General features: G+C 46.2%; 1 protein-coding gene and 1 pseudogene across 11 annotated transcripts in view; one reads left to right on the top strand and one right to left on the bottom strand.

The window, feature by feature from the left end:
• Positions 1 to 20,231, top strand: part of TRAPPC10 (trafficking protein particle complex subunit 10) — a 93,429-nt gene that overhangs the window by 34,211 nt on the left and 38,987 nt on the right. For 7 of the 11 annotated variants that reach the window (XR_010121175.1, XR_010121176.1, XM_055279858.2 and 4 more), the window contains exons 4-7: positions 6,325 to 6,521; positions 10,927 to 11,122; positions 14,335 to 14,446; positions 18,683 to 18,930. Coding sequence is in view for 9 of the 11 variants with exons in the window: in XM_055279858.2 (XP_055135833.2) it covers positions 6,325 to 6,521; positions 10,927 to 11,122; positions 14,335 to 14,446; positions 18,683 to 18,930 (753 nt within the window). In the remaining 2 variants the exon portion in view is untranslated. Of the gene's footprint in view, positions 1 to 6,324; positions 6,522 to 10,926; positions 11,123 to 14,334; positions 14,447 to 18,208; positions 18,309 to 18,682; positions 18,931 to 20,231 lie in introns of those variants that run through there. The other 4 variants (XM_055279862.2, XM_055279863.2, XM_063640519.1 and 1 more) reach the window with 4 other exon arrangements.
• On the bottom strand, positions 422 to 1,223 carry LOC129483069 (histone H2A.Z-like; annotated as a pseudogene).

Raw genomic sequence — 20,231 nt, 5'->3', positions numbered from 1 at the left:
ATTTCTTGTACTCGGGGTTTGGGGGTTTATTTTTTTTTCTTTTTTGTGGGAGTGGATATGACCTTTATTGAGCATATCCACCAGAGTGGAAATAATGTCTGTACAAAACCAGATGTTTGTTACTGTAACTTCTGCATCACAATTAAAATCCGAGCAGTTTTTAAAAACCAGTTAACTCAGTCAAAACCCACTGCTTCAGAATCAATAGCTTCTTTGAAGCCACAGTAACACTTAAATATGGTTAAGACTTGAATGTAGAAATTTGGTTGGTTGGAAAGCTAATTAAACTTCTAACTTGCTTAAATAGAATTACAGAAAGGTAAAATTGTGTTTTTCACAGAGATGCAGTCCACTGGAATCACCAACACTGGACAGCTGGTAGAGTATTTAGAGTCCTGAGAAACAAGGAATCCAGGATTCTTTAGACAGTCTGCTGTTGTCCCTTCTTCCCAGTCAGAGATTTGTGGGTGTGTGCAGTGACACCACCACCAGCAATTGTAGCCTTGACAAGAGACTCCGATTCTTCATCTCCAGGAATAGCAAGTTGCAAGTGACGAGGGGTGACACGCTTTACCTTTTAAGTTTTGTTGTTGTTGTTGTTGTTGTTTTTTTTTTTGATATTGAATTTTGCTCTTGTTGCCCAGGCTGGGGTGCAATGGCACGATCTCGGCTCACTGCAACCTCTGCCTCCCGGGTTCAAGCGATTCTCCTGCTTCATCCTCCCGAGTAGCTGGGATTATAGGCAGCCACTATGCCCGGTTAATTTTGTATTTTTAGTAGAGACAGGGTTTCTCCATGTTGGTCAGGCTGGTCTTGAACTTCCAACCTCAGGTGATCTTCCTGCCTTAGCCTCCCAAAGTGCTGGGATTACAGGCGTAAGCCACCGCACCTGGCCACCTTTAAGTCTTTTGATGCATTTCCTGCCAGTTCAAGTCTCTCTGCGGCGAGGTACTCCAGGATGGCTGTGTTGTACACAGCGGCAGTCGCGCCCACACGTCCATGACTGGCCGTCCTAGATTTCAGGTGTCGATGAATACGGGCCACTGGGAACTGCAAGCCGGCTCTGCGAGCGGGAAACCGCCTTTGTCTTGGCCTTTCCGGAGTCCTTCCCCACCTTACCGCCAGCCATTTCGAATTCTGCTGAAGCTCAAGCAAGCAAGGCAGAGAAAGGGCTAATCAGACCCACGGCAAGATCCCACCACCTACTCCTTCGGCGCACTGTGATTCAAACTGCCTGGGGTTTATAGTTTTGATCTAATTTGGAACATTTTTATTTTATTTTATTTTATTTTTGAGACAGGGTGTTACTCTGTCACCCAGGCTGGAGTGCAGTGGCACCATCTTGTCTCACCACAACCTCTGCCTCCTGGGTTCAAGCGATTCTTGTGCCTCATCTTCCGTGTAGCTCGAAGTATAGGCACGTGCCACCGTACCTGGCTAATTTTTGTATTTTTAATAAAAATGGGGTTTCGCCATGTTGGCCAGGCTGGTCTCAAGTGATCCCAAAGTGCTGGGATTACAGGCATGAGCCACCGCACATGGCCTGATGTGGAACATTTTTGGTCATTGTTTCCTCAGATTGTTTTTCTGTTGCTCCCTGTCCTGGGGATGCTGTGTGTGTGTGTGTGTGCGCGCGCGCGTGTGTGCGCACGCTACATGAAGTTCCATAACTCACTGATAATCTGTTATTTTTTGTAGTCCTTTTTCTTGGTGTTTCATTTGTGTAATTGCTGCTGCTCTGTCTTCATGTTAACCTTTTCTTCTGCAGTGTCTAATCGGCTCTCATTCCACATAGTATATTTTTCATTTTAGATGTTGAGGTTTGCATCTAAAAGTTCCATATGGGTCTTTTTCTTGATTAAGTATCTTCCATGTAAGTGGACTGCTTCACTTCGGTCCACTACCTTCTTCAACATATGAAATAACTAAGTGACAGTAGTTACTGTAACTCTTTTAATTGCTTTCTGTGTCATTACTGGAGCTATTTCTATTGATTGATTTTTCCTTTTGAGTATAGCTTTATGATTTGATAGGTCTGGAGCAGTGATCAGTCCAGGACAAATTATTCCTTACAGCCGAGGCAAGACGGTCTTGAGTTCCTCTGGTTTTCCAGACTGGCCTGTGGGGACAGCCCTGTTCCCTGCCTTGTGTGACTGCCAAGCATGGGTGCCTCTGATCGTGTCTGCGGGTTCTGTTCCGGCAATGGGTGGTTCCTGCATGCACTTCCTCGCAGTTCCCTGTGGAATGCTCGAGGGCCCTGTGCCGGTCTACTTTGCTCACTGTGTCCCTCTCCTGTCCCAACACAGTCCTAGGAATTCTAGCTGTCTTGATCTCCCTGGCCTGGGCTCTGTGTCATCAACTCAGGGAGTCGGCCAGCTTCTCCTCTGTCACCCCCCGCCCTCCCCACCCTCTGGTGGGCACCCAGAGGGCTTGCTGGGCTTGTTTCCCGTCTCTGAGTGTTGAGGGGAGGAATCATTGTCCTTTGTTCCTTGGTGTCCATGGTCTTGAAAACCATTGATTCATGTTTCTTGGTTTTTGGTGTTTCGTTTTTTTTTTGTTTTTTTTTTTTGGTGACAGAGTCTTGCTTTATCACCCAGGCTGGAGTGCAGTAGTGAGATCTCAGCTCACTGCAACCTCCACCTCCTGGGTTCAAGCAATTCTCCTGCCTCAGCCTCCTAAGTAGCTGGGATTACAGGTGCACGCTACCATGCCCAACTAATTTTTGCATTTTTAGCAGAGATGGGGTTTCACCATGTTGGCCAAGCTGGTCTCGAACTCCTGACCTCAAGTGATCTGCCCACCTCAGCCTCCCACAGTGCTGGGATTACAGGTGTGAGCCACCATGCCCACCCTGTGTTTTTTGTTTTTTTTTTTTGGTTGGTTCAGGCAGTGGTGTAAATCTAGTCCCTGTCACTTCATCTTGGCTAGAAGCAGTTCACTCATTGATTTCTAGCTTTTGATGGAGTGTAATCTATTACTATCATAGTGTTAATAATTAATATCATTGATGTGCAGATTGTTCTGAATTTGGCTTCTGTACTTATGTACTGAGAATGTACTGATTCTTTGAGTACTCTCTGGGGTCATCCCCTCCTCTTGCTTCATCTCAGGGCTCAGCCCTGGCTCCTTCCAGTGGGAAACTGTATTTAGAAGTCAGGGCCTGGAGCTAGGGGAGAGCTTTGCTGGTGAGCTCTCAGTGGGCATGGCTAGAGAACATGTGTGTACACCCACATGTGTACGTGCACACATTTACATCTGTATTTCGTATGTAGCTGCTTGTGTATGTACATACATACATGTACACACATGAGCCCATTTCAGTCCAGCACTGCAAGGGTGATCCTGGTTTCCTCCATTCTGTGTTTGTAACTCCCTTCTCCACATGGAGGAGCCAGGCACTGGTTCTCCTCCGTGTTTCTGATGCGAGTAATCCCTCTGTGAATGACCATCCTCCTGTCACTGCTTCTCTGCTCCCAGCAGGTGGATGCCCATTCCCACACTTGCCTGGCAGTGTGCCTGGCACAGACTTCCTCCTCACCTCACTTGATCTGCAATCAGGACAGGCTCGGGACTTAAATTCAATGAAAAGGCATCCCTGTTTGGGGGATGCCCTTTGTGCCCTGCTTGGCCCCTTATCCCACTTATACCCTTATACCCCTGCGCCAGCCCGAAAATCCTTCATCATCTCACTTGGGGCCTCACATCTCGTTCTGTACTTCCCTCTACTGCCACCTGGACACCCTCCTCACTGCTGAGCTCTGGTACCTGGGGCGGCCTGCTGTGCTTGCCCACCTTGGGCCCTGATGCCCTGCCCCTGGCTGCTGCCTCTGTCTTGGAGCTGGAGCCTTCGCCTCTGACTCAGCTCTTGGGTCCTGCATGTGTTGCTGCCCACTGCTCATGGGTTTTCCTGTAGTGACTTTGTTTTCTTTCTTTTCTTTTCTCCTTTTCTTTTTCTTTTCCTTTCTTTTCTTTTTTCTTTTCTTTCTCGCTCTGTTGCCCAGGATGGAATGCAGTGGCATGATCTCAGCTCACTGCAACCTCCACCTCCCAGGTTCAAACAATTCTCCTGCCTCAGCCTCCCGGGTAGCTGGGACTACAGGCACCCGCCACCACGCATGGCTATTTTTCTATTTTTGGTAGAGATGGGGTTTCACTATTTGGCCATGCTGGGACTTTATTTTCTTTAGAGACCCTTAGCTTCACTGGCTCTGCTGGTCCTCTTAAGAGTCACAGAGTCGTTTTTATCACGTTGTTTTGTTTGCTTGCTGGGATGAGTGATAGGCTGGATCTTGCCAACCAGTTTGCCCCAGAATTATGTGGAACTTCTCTGTACTCCTTCTGTCCTGCCTCATGCTCTGTGAGGTTTCTTCTGGAGAGTTCCTGCAAATTGACTGAGCAGAGCTGCTCTAGTGTCCCCTTGGGATGTGGCAGCCGCTGCCCGGTGTGGACAACCTGGAGCCAGGACTCCTTCTGGGGTGGGGGTGGGGAGGAGTCCAGGTAAAGGGCTCTTGGTGGCCTTGTAAGAGGCAGAGAGCCTTCCAGCAGCTCCTTGGATGGCTCACCTGTGACGTGTGGATGGGGGCAGCTGGGTGCTATGTGTATTTTCTTGGCAGTCACAGGCTCTGGGCCCTGTTGGCCTTTTGGTTTTGCTTCCAGGCATGGCGCGTTGGGGCGTCCAGCACAGAACGGCTCACCAGTGCTGTAAAATCTATGCTTCAAGTACCAAGAACTGCCGTGCTATGGAAAATGTGCACTAGATAATTAAGTTACTGTTGGACATTTATTTGCAGAAAATTGAGTTTACCAGATGGTTTTAATCTCAGTTTTCAAAGTAAAAGATCTTTTCAGATTGTATGATATTTGTAATTTAAATCAGGATGTAGCAGTTTTTAAAATCAGGATACAAATGAGAAGTACTGCCTTTTGGAACTTTCTATTTAGTTAATTAAACCAAAAGAGAGGCTGGATACAGAATTTAGGATTTAATATTTTTTTTTGGAGATGGAGTCTCGCTCTGTCGCCCAGGCTGGAGTGCAGTGGTGCGATCTTGACTCATTACAACCTCCACCTCCCAGTTCAAGCAATTCCCCTGCCTCAGCCTCCTGAGTAGCTGGGACTACAGGTGCACACCGCCACGCCCGGCTAATCTTTCCATTTTTAGTAGAGATGGGGTTTCACCGTGTTGCCCAGGCTGGTCTTGAACTCCTGAGCTCAGGCAATCCACCCACCTTAGCCTCCCAAAGTGCTAGGATTGCAGGTGTGAGCCACCGTGCCCGGCCAGGATTTAAGATTTAACTCACTCGTGGATACTCTGATTGGCTTCTCTCTGCCTGAGTGTTACTGAAGAGTGACTTGAAAGTCCAGAATTAGGGCAGGACAGTGAGGAACTAGCAAAAGAGGAGAAAGCACTGATTTAGATGGTAGCTGTGAGTTACTGTGTCCAGATATTGTCAGTGCCTAACTTGGAAATGAATTATGTATCTTGGTTTTAGATTTTCTAAATCTAAATGGAGTTGGACTCTTCTGAGTGGATTTATGGAATAGAAGGGCAGTTGTAAGTGATAACAGGCAGTGTCTGTTTTTCTGGTTCTTTATGGAAGAGAACCAAGCTGAAGGCCTTGGCATGTATGTAGGAAGGGCCCTTTCTCTGGCAGGCTCATGCTTGGGCCTCTGCGTGAGAAGCAGGATTGATTTCTGGGATGGCGCGGCTCCCTGCTGCCTGTCGGGAAGTAGAGCAGCCTTGCGGAAGCTGCAGGTCGCCTTCTTTCTGAGGTCTCACAGCTGTAGCTGCTTGCCTCTGACATGGCCTTCGCAGACTTGCGGTTGGGGCGGTTCCCAGGGGTACAGAGCTCAGAGGCTGTGGTAGAAGCTGCCAGGAAGCTCGCCTGGGGTTCCTGTGGGCAGTCTGGGCTGTGCCATGACAGCCAGCTTGCCTCCTGAGACGAAGGCACGGCACACAGCAGGATGGCAGTCATGTAGTGCTTGGGCCCAGAGCTGTTGGCCATCGTGGACCTGGGTTTTAAAGCCCTGACTTGCCTAACAGGCAGTATTGCTGTGGGCAGCTCATTCAGCCCTCTGACTCTCAGTCTCTTCATCTGGATCACTGGGACACTCACATCCCTTGGGGTTGTGAGAACTGTGGGCACTGAGACCCACAGAGCATGCCTGCAGGCTTGCTAGGCCACTGGGCCTTTTATTCAAGTCCCGAGCCTGTCCTGACGCTTTAAAACATTGTGGCCATTGCAGGCTGTTATTAGGCACATTTTGCTATATGAACTAAGGGCATTAGTTAACCTGCTTTCACAGTGACTTGTTTGTTTTTAGGATACCGAAGTGTATAAAGCTACAGTAAAAGATGACCTCACCAAGTGGCAGAATATTCTGAAGGCTCATAGCTCTGTGGACTGGTTAATAGTGATAGTTGAAAATGATGCCAAGAAAAAAAACAAAACCAACATCCTTCCCCGAACCTCTATTGTGGACAAAATAAGAAATGATTTTTGTAATAAACAGAGTGACAGGTAAGTGTATCTTTAATTTTACCTCATTTGGTTAATACTTGACATGATATAGATTGCTGGCTTCCTGGGTAGTAATAAATATTTACTCAGCAATCTCGAGTGAGCATCCATGGGGTGCTGTCAAGGAGACCTGGTGTCTGTCTTTGTGGAGTTCCTGTTCAGGCAGGCAAAGAACTCGAAGCAGTCATCCCCTGAGTGTGCTGCCTGGGAGGAGTGGGTCTTGGCCCCATGGTCCTGGGAGGCCTCTTGGTGGGTCCTTTCTGAAGACTGACAGCAGCAACTCTTGCAGTTCTTCTGTAGAACAGGGGTCCTTAAAGGTTTTCTTTTTTTGAAATGACGGCACCTGTGTTTTTTTTCTTTACCTTAACACCTCCTGAGAGTTCCTAAGAACACAAATTATAAAATGCTGACCTAACCCCTTCAGAAACTGTGAAAGGGAATCCTGAAACTTTGGCAGTTAATAGATTGTATGGGCTTTCTCCGCCTTGCCCTGCTGTCTCTCCTGGGGTAGCTCACTCCCTTTCTCTTCAGTGATGCCATTGCCAGCTGAGCCAGCCGGCACGTTAACTCCTCTATAACTCATAGTCTGTGTCTCGTAGTTTAGCACTGGAACTCACCCAGGGCCTGGGGATTCAGCGGCGAACCTGGACCCTGCCCTGGTCCAGCAGGTCGTTATAGCCATGGTCACCATGCTTATGGTGGCGAGGGTTCAGATGGAGGACTCCAGAGTACTGCAAGAGCCTACAGCTGGGCAGCTGGCCTTCTCTGGGGCCAAGGGAGGCTCACTGAGAAAGCAGAGATGGGCTGAGAAATAAAGGATGCATGGCGGGTAAGGGAGGAGCAGGGGCAGGCGGCGCAAGTGCAGCCTGCAGCCCCAAACAGACGGGGCCCTGCACTGTTCTGTTACGCTACTCTCCATGCCTCAGTGGCAGTTCTTCAGCGGGAGGAGCTATGGATGGGTGCCTTTTTCATGTTCCACACAATACTGGATACATAGTAATGTTCAAACTTGCTTTTTTTTTTTTAATGTTTTGAATTAAATAATTAGGTAGTTGAGCTTATGGTTTATCTTAGAGAAGTTTCATTCAATTTGGACTTATGGAAACTTCTTTGTAAGGTGTGTTACTCATAAATTAGTTAACCAAAAGGAATCAGCTTAGCATTTAACAAGATGCTACATGATTGAGTATCCATGCCCTCTCTGTGGTTCAAGTACTGACACTTTTTGTTCTGAAAAAGAGAGTGGACTGCCATGAAGCCTGGCAGGAGGAGCACTCTGTTCTGTAGCCTAACGGGAGTGCAGGCCGGCGCTGCGGGGGGACCACCAAGGCAGGGCTAGGAATCAAAACCAAGTGGCCTTGGAGGTTTTTATTAATATCACAAAAGAAATCATATTTATTTGGGATTCTATTAAGTAAACAAATGGGTGCTAATGAGGTCTATTAGTTTCAACTTGTGAAATGTTCAAATTGTATAATTTTTGCAAAGTACCTATTGATTACTTTTAAGTCTGTGTTTATAATCTTTATCTAATTTCCGATATGTTTCTACTGAGCCTGTTTAAAACTAACTTGCTTTTTAATGACTATTCTTTATACATTAAATGTAATTTACTAAAATTTTCAACATTTCATCTTGAGTAGGTTTAAATATACCTTCTACCATTTGATTTTTATTAATTTAAAGCCACCTCTTAACAAATCTATTTTTTTTTAATGTAAAGAGTTTGGTGAGACTTTCATACATTTAAATTTAATAGAGTCTGTATTGACAATTGTTTTGTTTTTTTACTTTTTTTTTTGACAATTGTTTTGTTACCCAATATAATTTCTGGCCTTTGAAAATATTGTAACACTTGGCCCTGAAGTGGCTATTTTTTAACATTAGACTGGTGTTTAATTTTGATTATGCACACTACATGCTCATTGTAGAATTATTAGAAAAAGGTAATGAGCAAAAAGAAAGTGGATATTAACTCTTAGTATTTTGGTATGTATCTTCTCAGACTTTTTTTCTTTATGCATACATAATACGTGTGTATTTTAAGTGAATATAACGTTATGTGTTGTTTATACTTGCTTTTTTCACTCAATATATTGTAAAGATTTTCCACAAACAATAAATGCATTTCCAGACTCTCAGCGTTAGTGAGTGGATAATATTCCATAGTATTAATGTGCCGTAAGTTATTTATACATTCTGCTGCTGGGCTTAGGTTATTGCTTACTTATCATTATAAACAACAATATTAGAATACTTTTCTAGCTCAAATGTTGTGAGCATCGTTAATTATTTCAGGATACCTTCCCCAAAGGAAAATTGCTTGGTAACAGATTTTGTGCATTTTTCGGGCTTTTGCTAAGTACGAGGCTGGTAGAGACAAGGGTTGACTTGTGATCAGCAGTGTGACTTGTGACGGCAGTAGCCGTCATGGTGACTTGCTGAGGTTGCAGCTGGGAGCTCCTTGTTCCACATGTGCCCCAGCCCCTGCAGTCTGCGCGTCTGGGGGGATCGCGCCGCTCTCCAGATTGGCCCCACCATCCCTGACTTCATTCGTTGTTTTGGCCTCTCCTTTTCTGAGTTAATGATTTAGGCTTGATGTGAACTTCTGAAGTGTAGTTCTTTTTTACTTAAAAAAAAAATTGATGATGATATAGAAACAGGATCTAATAGAGATACGACATTTCATGACTGTGTATCTGATTGATCTCTGCAATCAGTTACTGTTTCGGTGGTTGGCACTTGTTTAGTTTCCATTTCCATTCACCCCTGTAGGTGCAGGAGAATTCGCGTCTGGTCGGGAATAAACATTGGTAATTATAATCCTTGAGAATGCCTTAAGGATAAACTACCTAACTCATAGGTTCCAGCAAGCTCCTACTGTGGATAAATACACGTTAGTCCTCTAGGGGACCTTTGGAGTGAGCGGCTCTGGTCCCTTTGAGGGAAGAAAGTGTGCAGTGGGGTGGATTGAATGGAATTAAAGCCAGCCACCAAGTTATAAGTTTTCTTCTTGGTTCTGGTTGTTCACATGGTGGAACATGTAGAGTGTATGCTGCTTCACTGTTTTGTCCACTGATTTATAATTCCATGAATTTAGCCGTGCCTCCAAAGGATATGCAGGGGCACAGAGAAAAGGAACTTAGAGCCAGTTCATTTTGCTACTTTTTGGTAATTCAAGTAAAATATTTACTAAGGAGAACTGGTGAAGCTCATAGAATCAATGTTTTAAAATTATTTCTGAGTTCAGATTTATTCATCATCTTTCTAGATTACTATTACCAAGGCTAAAGAAATTTACCATTTCCAGCCTATCAGATAAATACATTGCCTTGTCCAAATCTGTTGGGAACTTTGTGTAATTTCGTGTGTTTGACCTTTTTATATCATGGGTTCAGCCTCTTTGTAATTAAACTGTTCCGCCCTATATGTTAAGCCATGTTCTAAGCCTTTATTTGTTAATTGTTTATTAACCCTCCCCTTCAAGAGCTCACAGGCTAGTGGGAAGGATAGAGGTCCAGAGAAGGCGAGTGTTTTCCTGTGAGGCCCGCAGCCTAGCAGCAGTGTGGGCAGAGCAGTTGGGATGGTGATGGGGGGAGGTTCGTGAAGATGCCACGCCTGGGTGGAAGGAATGTGTTCATGAAGAGAGCGGGAGAAGGTCAGCAGGCTTGAGCTGGGAAGCAGAGGAAGTAAAGTGAGACATTGTGGTCCTTGTGTGCTGTGCTGAGAAATCTAAATTTATCCTGTCGATCCCAAGGAACCAAAATGGATTTTGAAGGAGGCAGGGAACTGAGTGAGGCATGATCACATTATTTTACAGAGAACTCAGAGCTGCGTCTTTGGCTCAGGGCTCATGTAAATCCCTTTCCCCCTTTCCAGTTGATTCTATAGCAAACTCTCCTTTGAATTTCTGTAGAACTTACTGCTCATGTTCATGACCAGTTCATGATGAAGCCTTTTCCTAACCTGGTTTCTTACTGCCTGCCTCATGTTTTTGACTGTTTATAGACGGAAGAAGCTAGTTGCGGTGGCTCATGCCTATAATCCCAGCACTTTGAGAGGCCGAGGCAGGAGAATTGTTTGAGCCCAGGAGTTCAAGACCAACCTGGGCAACACAGCAAGACCTCATCTTTACAAAAAAATACAAAAATTAACTAGGCATGGTGGTACGTGCCTGTGATCCCAGCTACTGGGGAGGATCACTGGAGCCCGGGAGGTGGAGGTTGCAGTGAGCCAAGATTGTGCCACTGCACTCCAGCCTGGGTCACAGAGCAAAACTCTGTCTCAAAAAAAAAAAAAAAGGAGGAGGAAGGAACGAAATTGCTGCTCAGGACAATGGCAGCTGCTGAGCCGTGGCGCTGTGCATGGAGGGTCTTTCCCAGATAGTCTGTTCATGTCTTTGCAGGTGTGTTGTGCTCTCCGACCCCTTGAAGGACTCTTCTCGAACTCAGGAATCTTGGAATGCCTTCCTGACCAAACTCAGGACCTTGCTTCTTATGTCTTTTACCAAAAACCTAGGCAAGTTTGAGGATGACATGAGAACCTTGAGGGAGAAGAGGACTGAGCCAGGCTGGAGCTTTTGTGAATATTTCATGGTTCAGGTACTTGACTCATTACAGAACTAGACAGTTCCCTTCTCTCCCTCCCTCCCTTGTTCCCTCCCTCTCTCCTCCTTTCTTTCTAAGTAAGGCACCTCTCGTGGTAATCTCGTTGGCAGAGTTTTTAAAAACAAAAAACCTGGAATATCTAGGACTAGAAAGGAAGTGCGTGGAAGCAGATGGGGCGTGAAAAGTACACACACTGCCCCAGGGAGCCTCTGGGGGCCAAAGCTGGAGCAGTTTCAGCGACAGACTAAATAAGGATAGGATAGAGTCGGGGTTTAACCCATGGAATAAAATTAATATCCATGAGTCTGTATCGATAGAAATCATCGGTTAAATAAATAAATGGAGGAGAAGGGTCACCTCTTCCATACAGGAGAATTCCACTTAAACGCAGAAGGAAAGAAAAACAGAAAATCACTTTTAAGCCAGTGTCCCAGCAAGAACTGTTGGAGGCAGGATTACTGATGGGTGTCCAGGGTGGCGGGCAAAGGCCTGAGGTGCACAGTCTCATGGTGGCCCCCCAAGATGTCTGTCAACTACCGAGGGAGCAGTAGCCACTCCACAGTGGGGAAACCAGGTACATACCACCTGAATGAAATGATAAGGCCGCTTCTGCCCGTGAGAAGCTGTGTGCACCTCATGAAATCCTTGGTAAGATGTGCCGAGAAATACTTAGTGTCTTTTCTCTGTAAAAAATGATCATCTCACGGCTGTCATGGAACATATCAAATGAACCCAAGTAGAGGGACATTAGACAACGTAGCTGTCTTCAAGGGTGCCACGGCAGTGAAAGACAGACTGTGAAGCTGACAGACTGCAGGGGCTGAAGGAAGCAACAGCTCTGGCCTGGTTGGGGGTCGAGGGTGGGGTCTTAGAGCAGAAACAACTACATCAGTGGAAAAACCACTGAAATTCCAATGAGGGCTAGTTAGTTAATAGTATTATACTTAGGTTAATTTTCTGGTTGTGACAGTTGTACCACGGTCATATAAGATGGCAATGTTCAGGAAGCTGAGTAAGGGCTATATGGAAACTAGATAATTTTTTTTTTGCAATATTTCTGTAAGTCTAAGATTAGTTCAGAATTTAAAATGAGTAAGGAAGGAAATTCTGACACACACTATAGCATGGATGGGCCTAGAGGACATGATGCCGAGTGAAATAAGGCACATAGGGACAGATGCTGTGTCTGCTTATGTGAGGTCCCTCGAGTGCTCAGGTTCAGAGACAGAAGGTGGAATGGGGGCTGCCAGGGGCTGGCAGAGGGAGAATGGGAATGAGTGTTTAGTAGGACAGAGGTTCCGTTTGGGAAGATGAGAGAGTTTGGGATATTGGTTGCACAACAGTGTGAGTGCATTTAACACTACCAAGCTGTACTCTTCTCTCTCTCTTTTTTTTTTTTATGATGGAGTCTTGCTCTGTCACCAAGGGCTGGTGTGCAGTGGCGCGATCTCGGCTCACTGCAACCTCCACCTCCCAGGTTTAAGCGATTCTCCTGCCTCAGCCCCCTGAGTAGCTGGGATTACAGGTCTGCGCCACCACGCCCTGCTAATTTTTGTATTTTTAGTAGAGATGGGGTTTTGCCATATTGCCCAGGCTGGTCTCAAACTCCTGGCCTCAAGTGATCTGCCGGCCTTGGCCTCCCAAAGTGCTGGAATTATAAGCATGAGCCACTGCGCCCGGCCTGAAGTGTACTTTTAAAAATGGTTAAGATGGTCAGTTTTATATTACATACATTTTAATCACAATTTAAAAGAGAAAGATTAGTTTATTAGAGTGCTCAGTCTTGAAAATACTTCACAAAGAAAATGAAGTTCAACATAACTTAGCAGTTTCTCTTGCAAAACACAGCCCACCACTGTTTTCAGGGGAAACAGGATACAAAGGAGAGCTCTCAGTTCTCGCCTAGTGAGTGGGACCTGGGTGGGCCCTTAGGGGTCTGGGAATAATGTCCACAAATACCTGGGGTGGAACTGGATTCCAAAGACCTGACCATGTCAGGGGAGGTTTATGTGCGTGCACATCCTCCTGGTCTTTACTTCTTAATGTGCGGTAATGGAGATCAGAAAGCAATCACCTGTTGCCGTCTCTTTTCATTTTCTCATTCAACAAAGGTTACTGAGCACGGACAGGTGCCAGGCCCTCCTTGATGCTGGGACGCCGTCAGTGTATGGTTTTTGTGAGCTTGTGTGACAGTGGAGGAGATACAGGAAAGGAAGCGACGCAGATGCTAGGGCAAGAGAGAGGCACGAGGCAGAGATGGTGTGGGGTGCTGCACGCGTCAGGAGGAGGAAAGGCCTGGCTGGGCTGGGGACTTAGCCAGAGCTGAAGGAGTTTGGAGAGCAAGCCATGTGGCTGTGTAGAGGAAGAGAAGGTGTTCCAGGCCATGGAATGGGGCAGTGCACAGGCCCCAAGGCAGCTCCCTGCCACGCACGCGTGAGCAGCAGTGAGGAGGCCTTGGTGGTGGAGCTGAGTGAGTCCAGAGGGCTGGTGCTGGGAAGGGGTGGGGGTGGGGGACATAGATTTTGCAGGGCCTGGGGATGTCTTGAAAGGATTTAGGAGCCTCTTGAATGTGATGAGCAGTCGCTGACTGAAATGGGGAAGACTGTGGGTGGAGCACTTTGTGGGAAAGGTTTGGGGTTTGGGTTTCCATGGGTAAGCCTGAGCTGTCTGTTAGGTGTCCACACAAGTGTGCTGTGCTTGCCGTTGGAGCCAGAGTCAGGTCTGAGCTGGAGTCCTAAATGTGTGGTGGGTATGCTGTGTAGATAGGCTCCATCATGGAGAGAGAATAGTGACTGTAGACAGGGAAGTCCAAGGGCTGAGCCCTGCGGCCTCCAGCAGAGAGCCTCGGGGGAACGAGAGGAACCAGCTGTCTGACCAGAGGGAGCCACAGCGAGGGGTGAGGGGAGCAGGTGGCCGGGTCCTGGACAGCAGGAAACATCCCAAGGACAAGGGGGTGACCAGTTATATCCGGTGCTGCCAATAGGTCAGGGAAGGTTCCGAAATTATCTTAGCTTTTTCTAGCTTCTTGTGCATGCGTGAATGTTGACATATGTGGTCACCACATTGGTTTTTACTTAGCGGAGCATAGATGTTATTCATAGTGCTGCATGCCTTTCTCTGTTGTAATCTTTAATGGCTACATACTGTTTCTTCAATACGTTGATTTATGTTTTTGTTTTTTTAAAAAACGTATCTTGGGCGAATAGGAGGAGCTTGCCTTTGTTTTCGAGATGCTGCAGCAGTTTGAGGACGCACTGGTGCAGTACGACGAACTGGACGCCCTCTTCTCTCAGTATGTGGTCAACTTCGGGGCCGGGGGTGAGTAGTGGCACTTCAGTAACGCATGCTTGTCTTAGTGTGGCTTTCTCCAACTTGATAGTCTTGAAGCAGCCATTTATTTACCTCAGGAGTACGCATGTTTTGTTGTTGTCTTTATACACATTATATCGGATATATATTCCTAGAGGAAATGAAATGAGAATTAAGAATTAGTCATTTTCACTTTTAGAAGAATCTTAACAAAAGTAATAAAAAAAAAAAAAACTGTTTTCCAGGTATAAGATGTCCTTTCCACAACTCACTGGCCTGCTGGTGATGCCTCGATTCTGTCCCTCGTTAGGGTCAGAGTGCACGTCCCTTTCCCTTCCATCCAGGGGTTGTCTTTGGAATGCTCGAGTGCTCGTTGCTGTGAGCTTATATAATACCCTTGGGTGTTCATCTTTCTTTTGCACTTTTAAATAATATCTTAAGCTCTTTTACAATTACAGAATTAGCACAGTGAAACCATACACAGAGAGAAACATTGGTTATCGTCCTCAGTATTTTTCGCTGATGCTTATTTTGATGAAAGTGATACCATGTTGTGTAGCTGTTTCTCTGTTGCTCCTTTTTCTTACAGCCCATCGTGGGCATCTCTCCAGGTTAACAGGTGAGGTTTGGAGTTGTTTTTGTTGCAATTGGTATTCCTGGCTTAATTCTATTACCTGGTGTTGGACATTGGGTTCTTTTCTGCTTCTTGCCACCACAAGCAGTGCTGTAGTGGGCATCTCTGCCAGGTGTTCTTTTTGAGAACCCTTGTCACCATGTGTGAAGGAATGAGTAATTTCAAGGAGCCCCGGTGTCAGCAGGAGAACCTGGAGGGAGAAGAAATGTGGGGACAGTCAGTTCTAGCTGTGAGCACTGTCCTCACTCTGGAACTCATCAGTGGCGCCGATGGATACTGGCTCATAGTGCTTCTGAAGATCGGGTCTGGATATCTCACTCTCCTGAGATGCCAGTATAGACACAGAACCAAAGCAAAGTGTTTACTAAGTAAAAAAAACAGAAGAGGTAAAACTCTATTTCTTATATTTTATGTGTCCTTTTTTTTGTTTTGTTTTGTTTTTTGAGATGGAGTCTTGCACTGTTGCCCAGGCTGGAGTGCAGTGGCGCAATCTCGGCTCACTGCAAGCTTTGCCTCCCGGGTTCATGCCATTCTCCTGCCTCAGCAGTGGGACTGGGACTACAGGCTGGGACTACAGGCGTCTGTCACCACGCCTGGCTAATTTTTTGTATTTTTAGTAGAGACGGGGTTTCACCATGGTAGCCAGGATGGTCTCGATCTCCTGACCTCGTGATCTGCCTCAGCCTCCCAAAGTGCTGGGATCGCAGGTGTGAGCCACCATGCCCGGCTTTGTGTGTCCGTATTATACATAATATATCTATTTATTATTTATTTTTGAGACAGTGTCTCACTCTGTCCCCCAGACTGGAGGGCAGTGGTGTGATCTTGGCCCACTGCAACCTCTGCCTCCCGGGTTCAAGCGATTTTCGTGCCTCAGCCTCCTGAGTAGCTGGGATTACAGATACATGCCACCATGCCTGGCTAATTTTTATATTTTTAGTAGAAACGGGGTTTCACCATGTTGGCCAGGCTGGTCTCGAACTCCTGGCCTCAAGTGATCCTCTTGCCTTGGCCTCCCAAAGTGCTGGGATTATAGTTGTGAGCCACCGTGCCCAGCCTATAGATATACACACACACACACACACACACGCACACACTTTTTTTTTTTTGAGACAGAGTCTCGCTTTGTTGCCAGGCTGGAGTGCAGTGGTGTGATCTCGGCTCACTGCAACCTCCTTCTCCTGATTTCAAGCGATTCTCTTGCCTCAGCCTCCCAAGTAGCTGGGACTATAGGCGTGCACCACCACGCCCAGCTAATTTATTTATTTATTTTTATTTTAATTTTGTTTTTTGAGACGGAGTCTTGCTCTGTAGCCCAGGCTGGAGTGCAGTGGCGCCATCTTGGCTCACTGCAACCTCCGCCTCCCGGGTTCATGCCATTCTCCTGCCTCAGCCTCCCGAGTAGCTGCGACTACAGGTGCCCGCCACCACACCTGGCTAATTTTTTTTTTGTATTTTTAGTAGAGACGGGGTTTCACCGTGTTAGCCAGGATGGTCTCGATCTCCTGACCTCGTGATCTGCCCTCCTCGGCCTTCCAAAGTGCTGCGATTACAGGCGTGAGCCACTGCACCTGGCCAATTTTTTTATTTTTAGTAGAGACGGGGTTTCACCCATGTTGGCCAGGATGGTCTCAATCTCTTGACCTCGTGATTCGCCCTCCTTGGCCTCCCAAAGTGCTGGGATTACAGGCGTGAGCCAACCGCACCTGGCCTGTGTTTTTTAAATATCTTATTTTTTTTTAAATAGATTTATTTAGCAAGAAATGTTTGAATTTAATAAAGAAACGGCAATAACTGGTACATACATTAGTTGAAAATATTAAAATATTTTCACTGAGCACCAAATAGAATAGTTCTCAGTCTTTTCATGGAGAACTCCTTTGAAAGAATACCTAGAACTTAATCTGTTTATTTAGGTTTTTAATCGAGAAATCTAAAACTGCCAATCACAGTTTCTAATTACCATGAGATGAGCAGGTTAACAACCTTGAGGTCATATCATATGAGCTTGTAAAAGCTGTGTTTAAGCTGTACATTCTAACTGAGGGCATTTGTTAGCCTCCAGCAGGCTGGTAATCACAGGTCCATGTGCCTGTGATGCCATATACACAACATTGAGTAAATAAGTGTCATTTATAAGGTAAAGATCATATGGTCCCTAGCAGCAGAATAGGTGCTGGGCGGCTTCAGGGACCAGGCACCTGAATGGATGTCAGTGCATGTGAGCAGGGGCCTTCAAGGCTGAAATATCTTACATATTTCTTATATTTCACCTAATTTATTTGTTTTTTTCTCTCAGTTTTAAAATTTGGGGCAATTTAAAATCCAAAAGTAAGCCTGGACCAAATTTTGCCACTGAATAAGATGGTTTGTTTTTGTTCTTTCATTCAACAAATACTTACTGAGGGACCACCATGTGCCAGGCACTGTTCTTAATACAGGGAGGAATAAAGCAGAATCCCTTTTTTTATGGTGCTTACATGAAGGGGAAACAGGCACAGAAAAGTAAATCTATCACTTGCTGTCCATAGTAGTAAGTTTGGGCTGTAGAAAGGGGCTCCGGTGAGAGATGGGGCGGTATGTGCCAATGGAGCTTAGATAGGGCACTGGAGTGGCCTTCCTGTGGGGGCGGCACTGGCACAGAGACCTGACTGAAACGTGGGAGTGCCCTGTGAGAATCCTGTGGGAGGGGAGCCTAGCCAAGGGAACTGCTGGTACAGGGCTGGGCTGGCGGGTCCGCACCATGCTGCTGGGTGCTCCAGTAGGCCTGAGGATGCTGGTGCAGGAGCCGGGCTGGCAGGTCCACACCACACCACGATGTGCTCCCCGGCTCTCAGGAGAAGCTCACGTCAGTGAAGGGAGCGTTTAACCATGCCAGGATGCCACGTAGGAATGAACTGGTTATGACATTTCTCTGTTGAAGTGAGAAAAATAGATTCAAAGATTTTTTTCAATAATGATTGATGGACTTGTTATTATACATTGTTATGCTTATTTTAAGATCATATTTGAGTCTTAGGGATATAAGTAAACCTCTGGGAGCCTTGCTGAAATTTTCGACAAGCAGTAATTCATTTTCCTTCTATGTGCTGCTACCAAGTCCTCCCTGTCCCTTCCTCTAGGAGCTTGACTCAGGGACGTGACGTGGTTGAGTTAGGGAAATAAGGAAGGAATATGTAATCTAAGGAAGACCAAAAACACCAGGATGGTCAGAGCAGGCTGCACTCCAGCCCACAGGTAAAGATAAGGAAGCCCAGCCCCGCTGCAGCCTAAGACTAGAGCCCTCCCTCGGCCTGAGACAGAGCCTGAGCTCCCCTAACCATGTAGCCTGTCTGTCTCTGGGTGACTTCCCAAACTGTTCAGCTCCCGCCCATGACTTTCTGGGCATGGTAGGGTGGCGTGCCTTGTTGCCTGAGTCACGTTACCCACAGCTTGGCTGTCAGTGCTGGGAGCCGAATGGGTGCTCATCACCAGACCACAGGGGGTGGGCAGTGTTCATAGAAAAACTGGTTATGAAGCTGCCTGTTTGCCCACCATCCTCAGCCTGAGCAGGAAGCTCCGGAAGGTGAAGTACCCACAGTCAGCACCTTTCATGATGTGTGTTTGTTTAGATGGTGCCAACTGGCTGACTTTTTTCTGCCAGCCGGTGAAGAGCTGGAACGGATTGATCCTCCGAAAGCCCATAGATATGGAGAAGCGGGAATCGATCCAGAGGCGAGAAGCCACCCTGTTAGATCTGCGCAGTTACCTGTTCTCGCGCCAGTGCACCTTGCTGCTCTTCCTGCAGAGGCCGTGGGAGGTGGCCCAGCGCGCCCTAGAGCTGCTGCACAACTGTGTGCAGGAACTGAAACTCTTAGAAGTGAGTCGGCTGTTTTCCCAATTTACCCATTTCTTGATTGTTCCAGCAGAAATCTCTCAACCTTGAGATCCCAGGCATTGAACTGTTTGTGCTTAGGAAAGGGTTTTCTTTTCTGAATGTCTTTAATTTTCAGTATATTATTTGCTTAGTTACTTTTTACGTTGATTAATTGCTCAAAAATAGAACTCTGTTCTCAACATGCTGAAGTTTGTGCCAGTCCAGAGCAAGCCTCTTAGATGAGCTTCTCAGTGAAGCTCACTGGCTGACTGCGGCCTGCACTGCTGCATGAGCTGTCTCCACGGGAAGAGTCACTCACCTGAGGGACACGCAGAGCTAGATTTTGCATGTAGACATTTATTTTATTTCAGACATTTATGTCATGTAGACATTTATTTTATTTGTCTTTTCAGATAAATAGTTTTGCATATGGCCATGCAGGTAGCAATGTGAGTGACACACAACAGGCTGTGCCCCATTGATTAGTAGTACGGAGCTTCATGGAAGATATGACATAAATAAGTGTGTGTGTGTGTGCGCGTGCGCGTGTGCGCACACACACTTACTGGGTGTATGAATGTAGTTAGTAAAACATTTGCCTTTAGAGATAAATTCACCCAAGCACTGAACTCTTACTGTCCATAGAACCATGGACATTCTAGTGAGATGAAAGGACTGTAGAGACCGTATCTAGTCTGGTGATTCTTGTTTCAGGGTCCTCTTTACCCAGAGCAATTCACACACACACAAAATGATACTTACGACTTGAGGCTTTGTGTACACCCCTGCCACCCCTCCCCTGGTTCAGATCTCCTGAGTGAGTGGAAACGGAGTCTGGAAGTGATTAGGTCTGAAGAGTATAAGCCAGTGATGGGGATGGTGTTTCATAATGTAGGAACTTATTTTTGTGTGCTTGGTTTGAAATAACTTTAAGAGATTTAAACTTTAATTAATGAAGAGAAATATATTTTAGTTAATTTCAAAAGGAGAAGTTCTTATTTCAGAGCTAAGCCCATTAGTACCTAGCCCAAGTCACAAACTCAGAAACTTAAGAATTTTTATCAAATGATTTTTCTTCACCTAATGAAGCAAATGAGGAAAAGCAACATTTTCCACCTCGAAATGACTGTCTGGGCTGCCTGTAATCACCTGGATGTAGAGACTCTGCCTGGGTTGCTCAGCCCTGACTGCAGGTTGGGGATGGGGCTGTGAGGGAACCATTCAGTCCTAGAGCCGGGCTCTCTGTTCACGTGTGCCTAGAGATTTCACCTGATGTTGAGATTTTTGTCTTACTAGCCGATGGG

This window comes from Symphalangus syndactylus, chromosome 5, assembly GCF_028878055.3.
Source record: "Symphalangus syndactylus isolate Jambi chromosome 5, NHGRI_mSymSyn1-v2.1_pri, whole genome shotgun sequence".
Taxonomy (NCBI): Eukaryota; Metazoa; Chordata; class Mammalia; order Primates; family Hylobatidae; genus Symphalangus; species Symphalangus syndactylus.
Note: the sequence above shows the minus strand (reverse complement) of the source record. Positions and strands in the feature narration are given on the sequence as shown.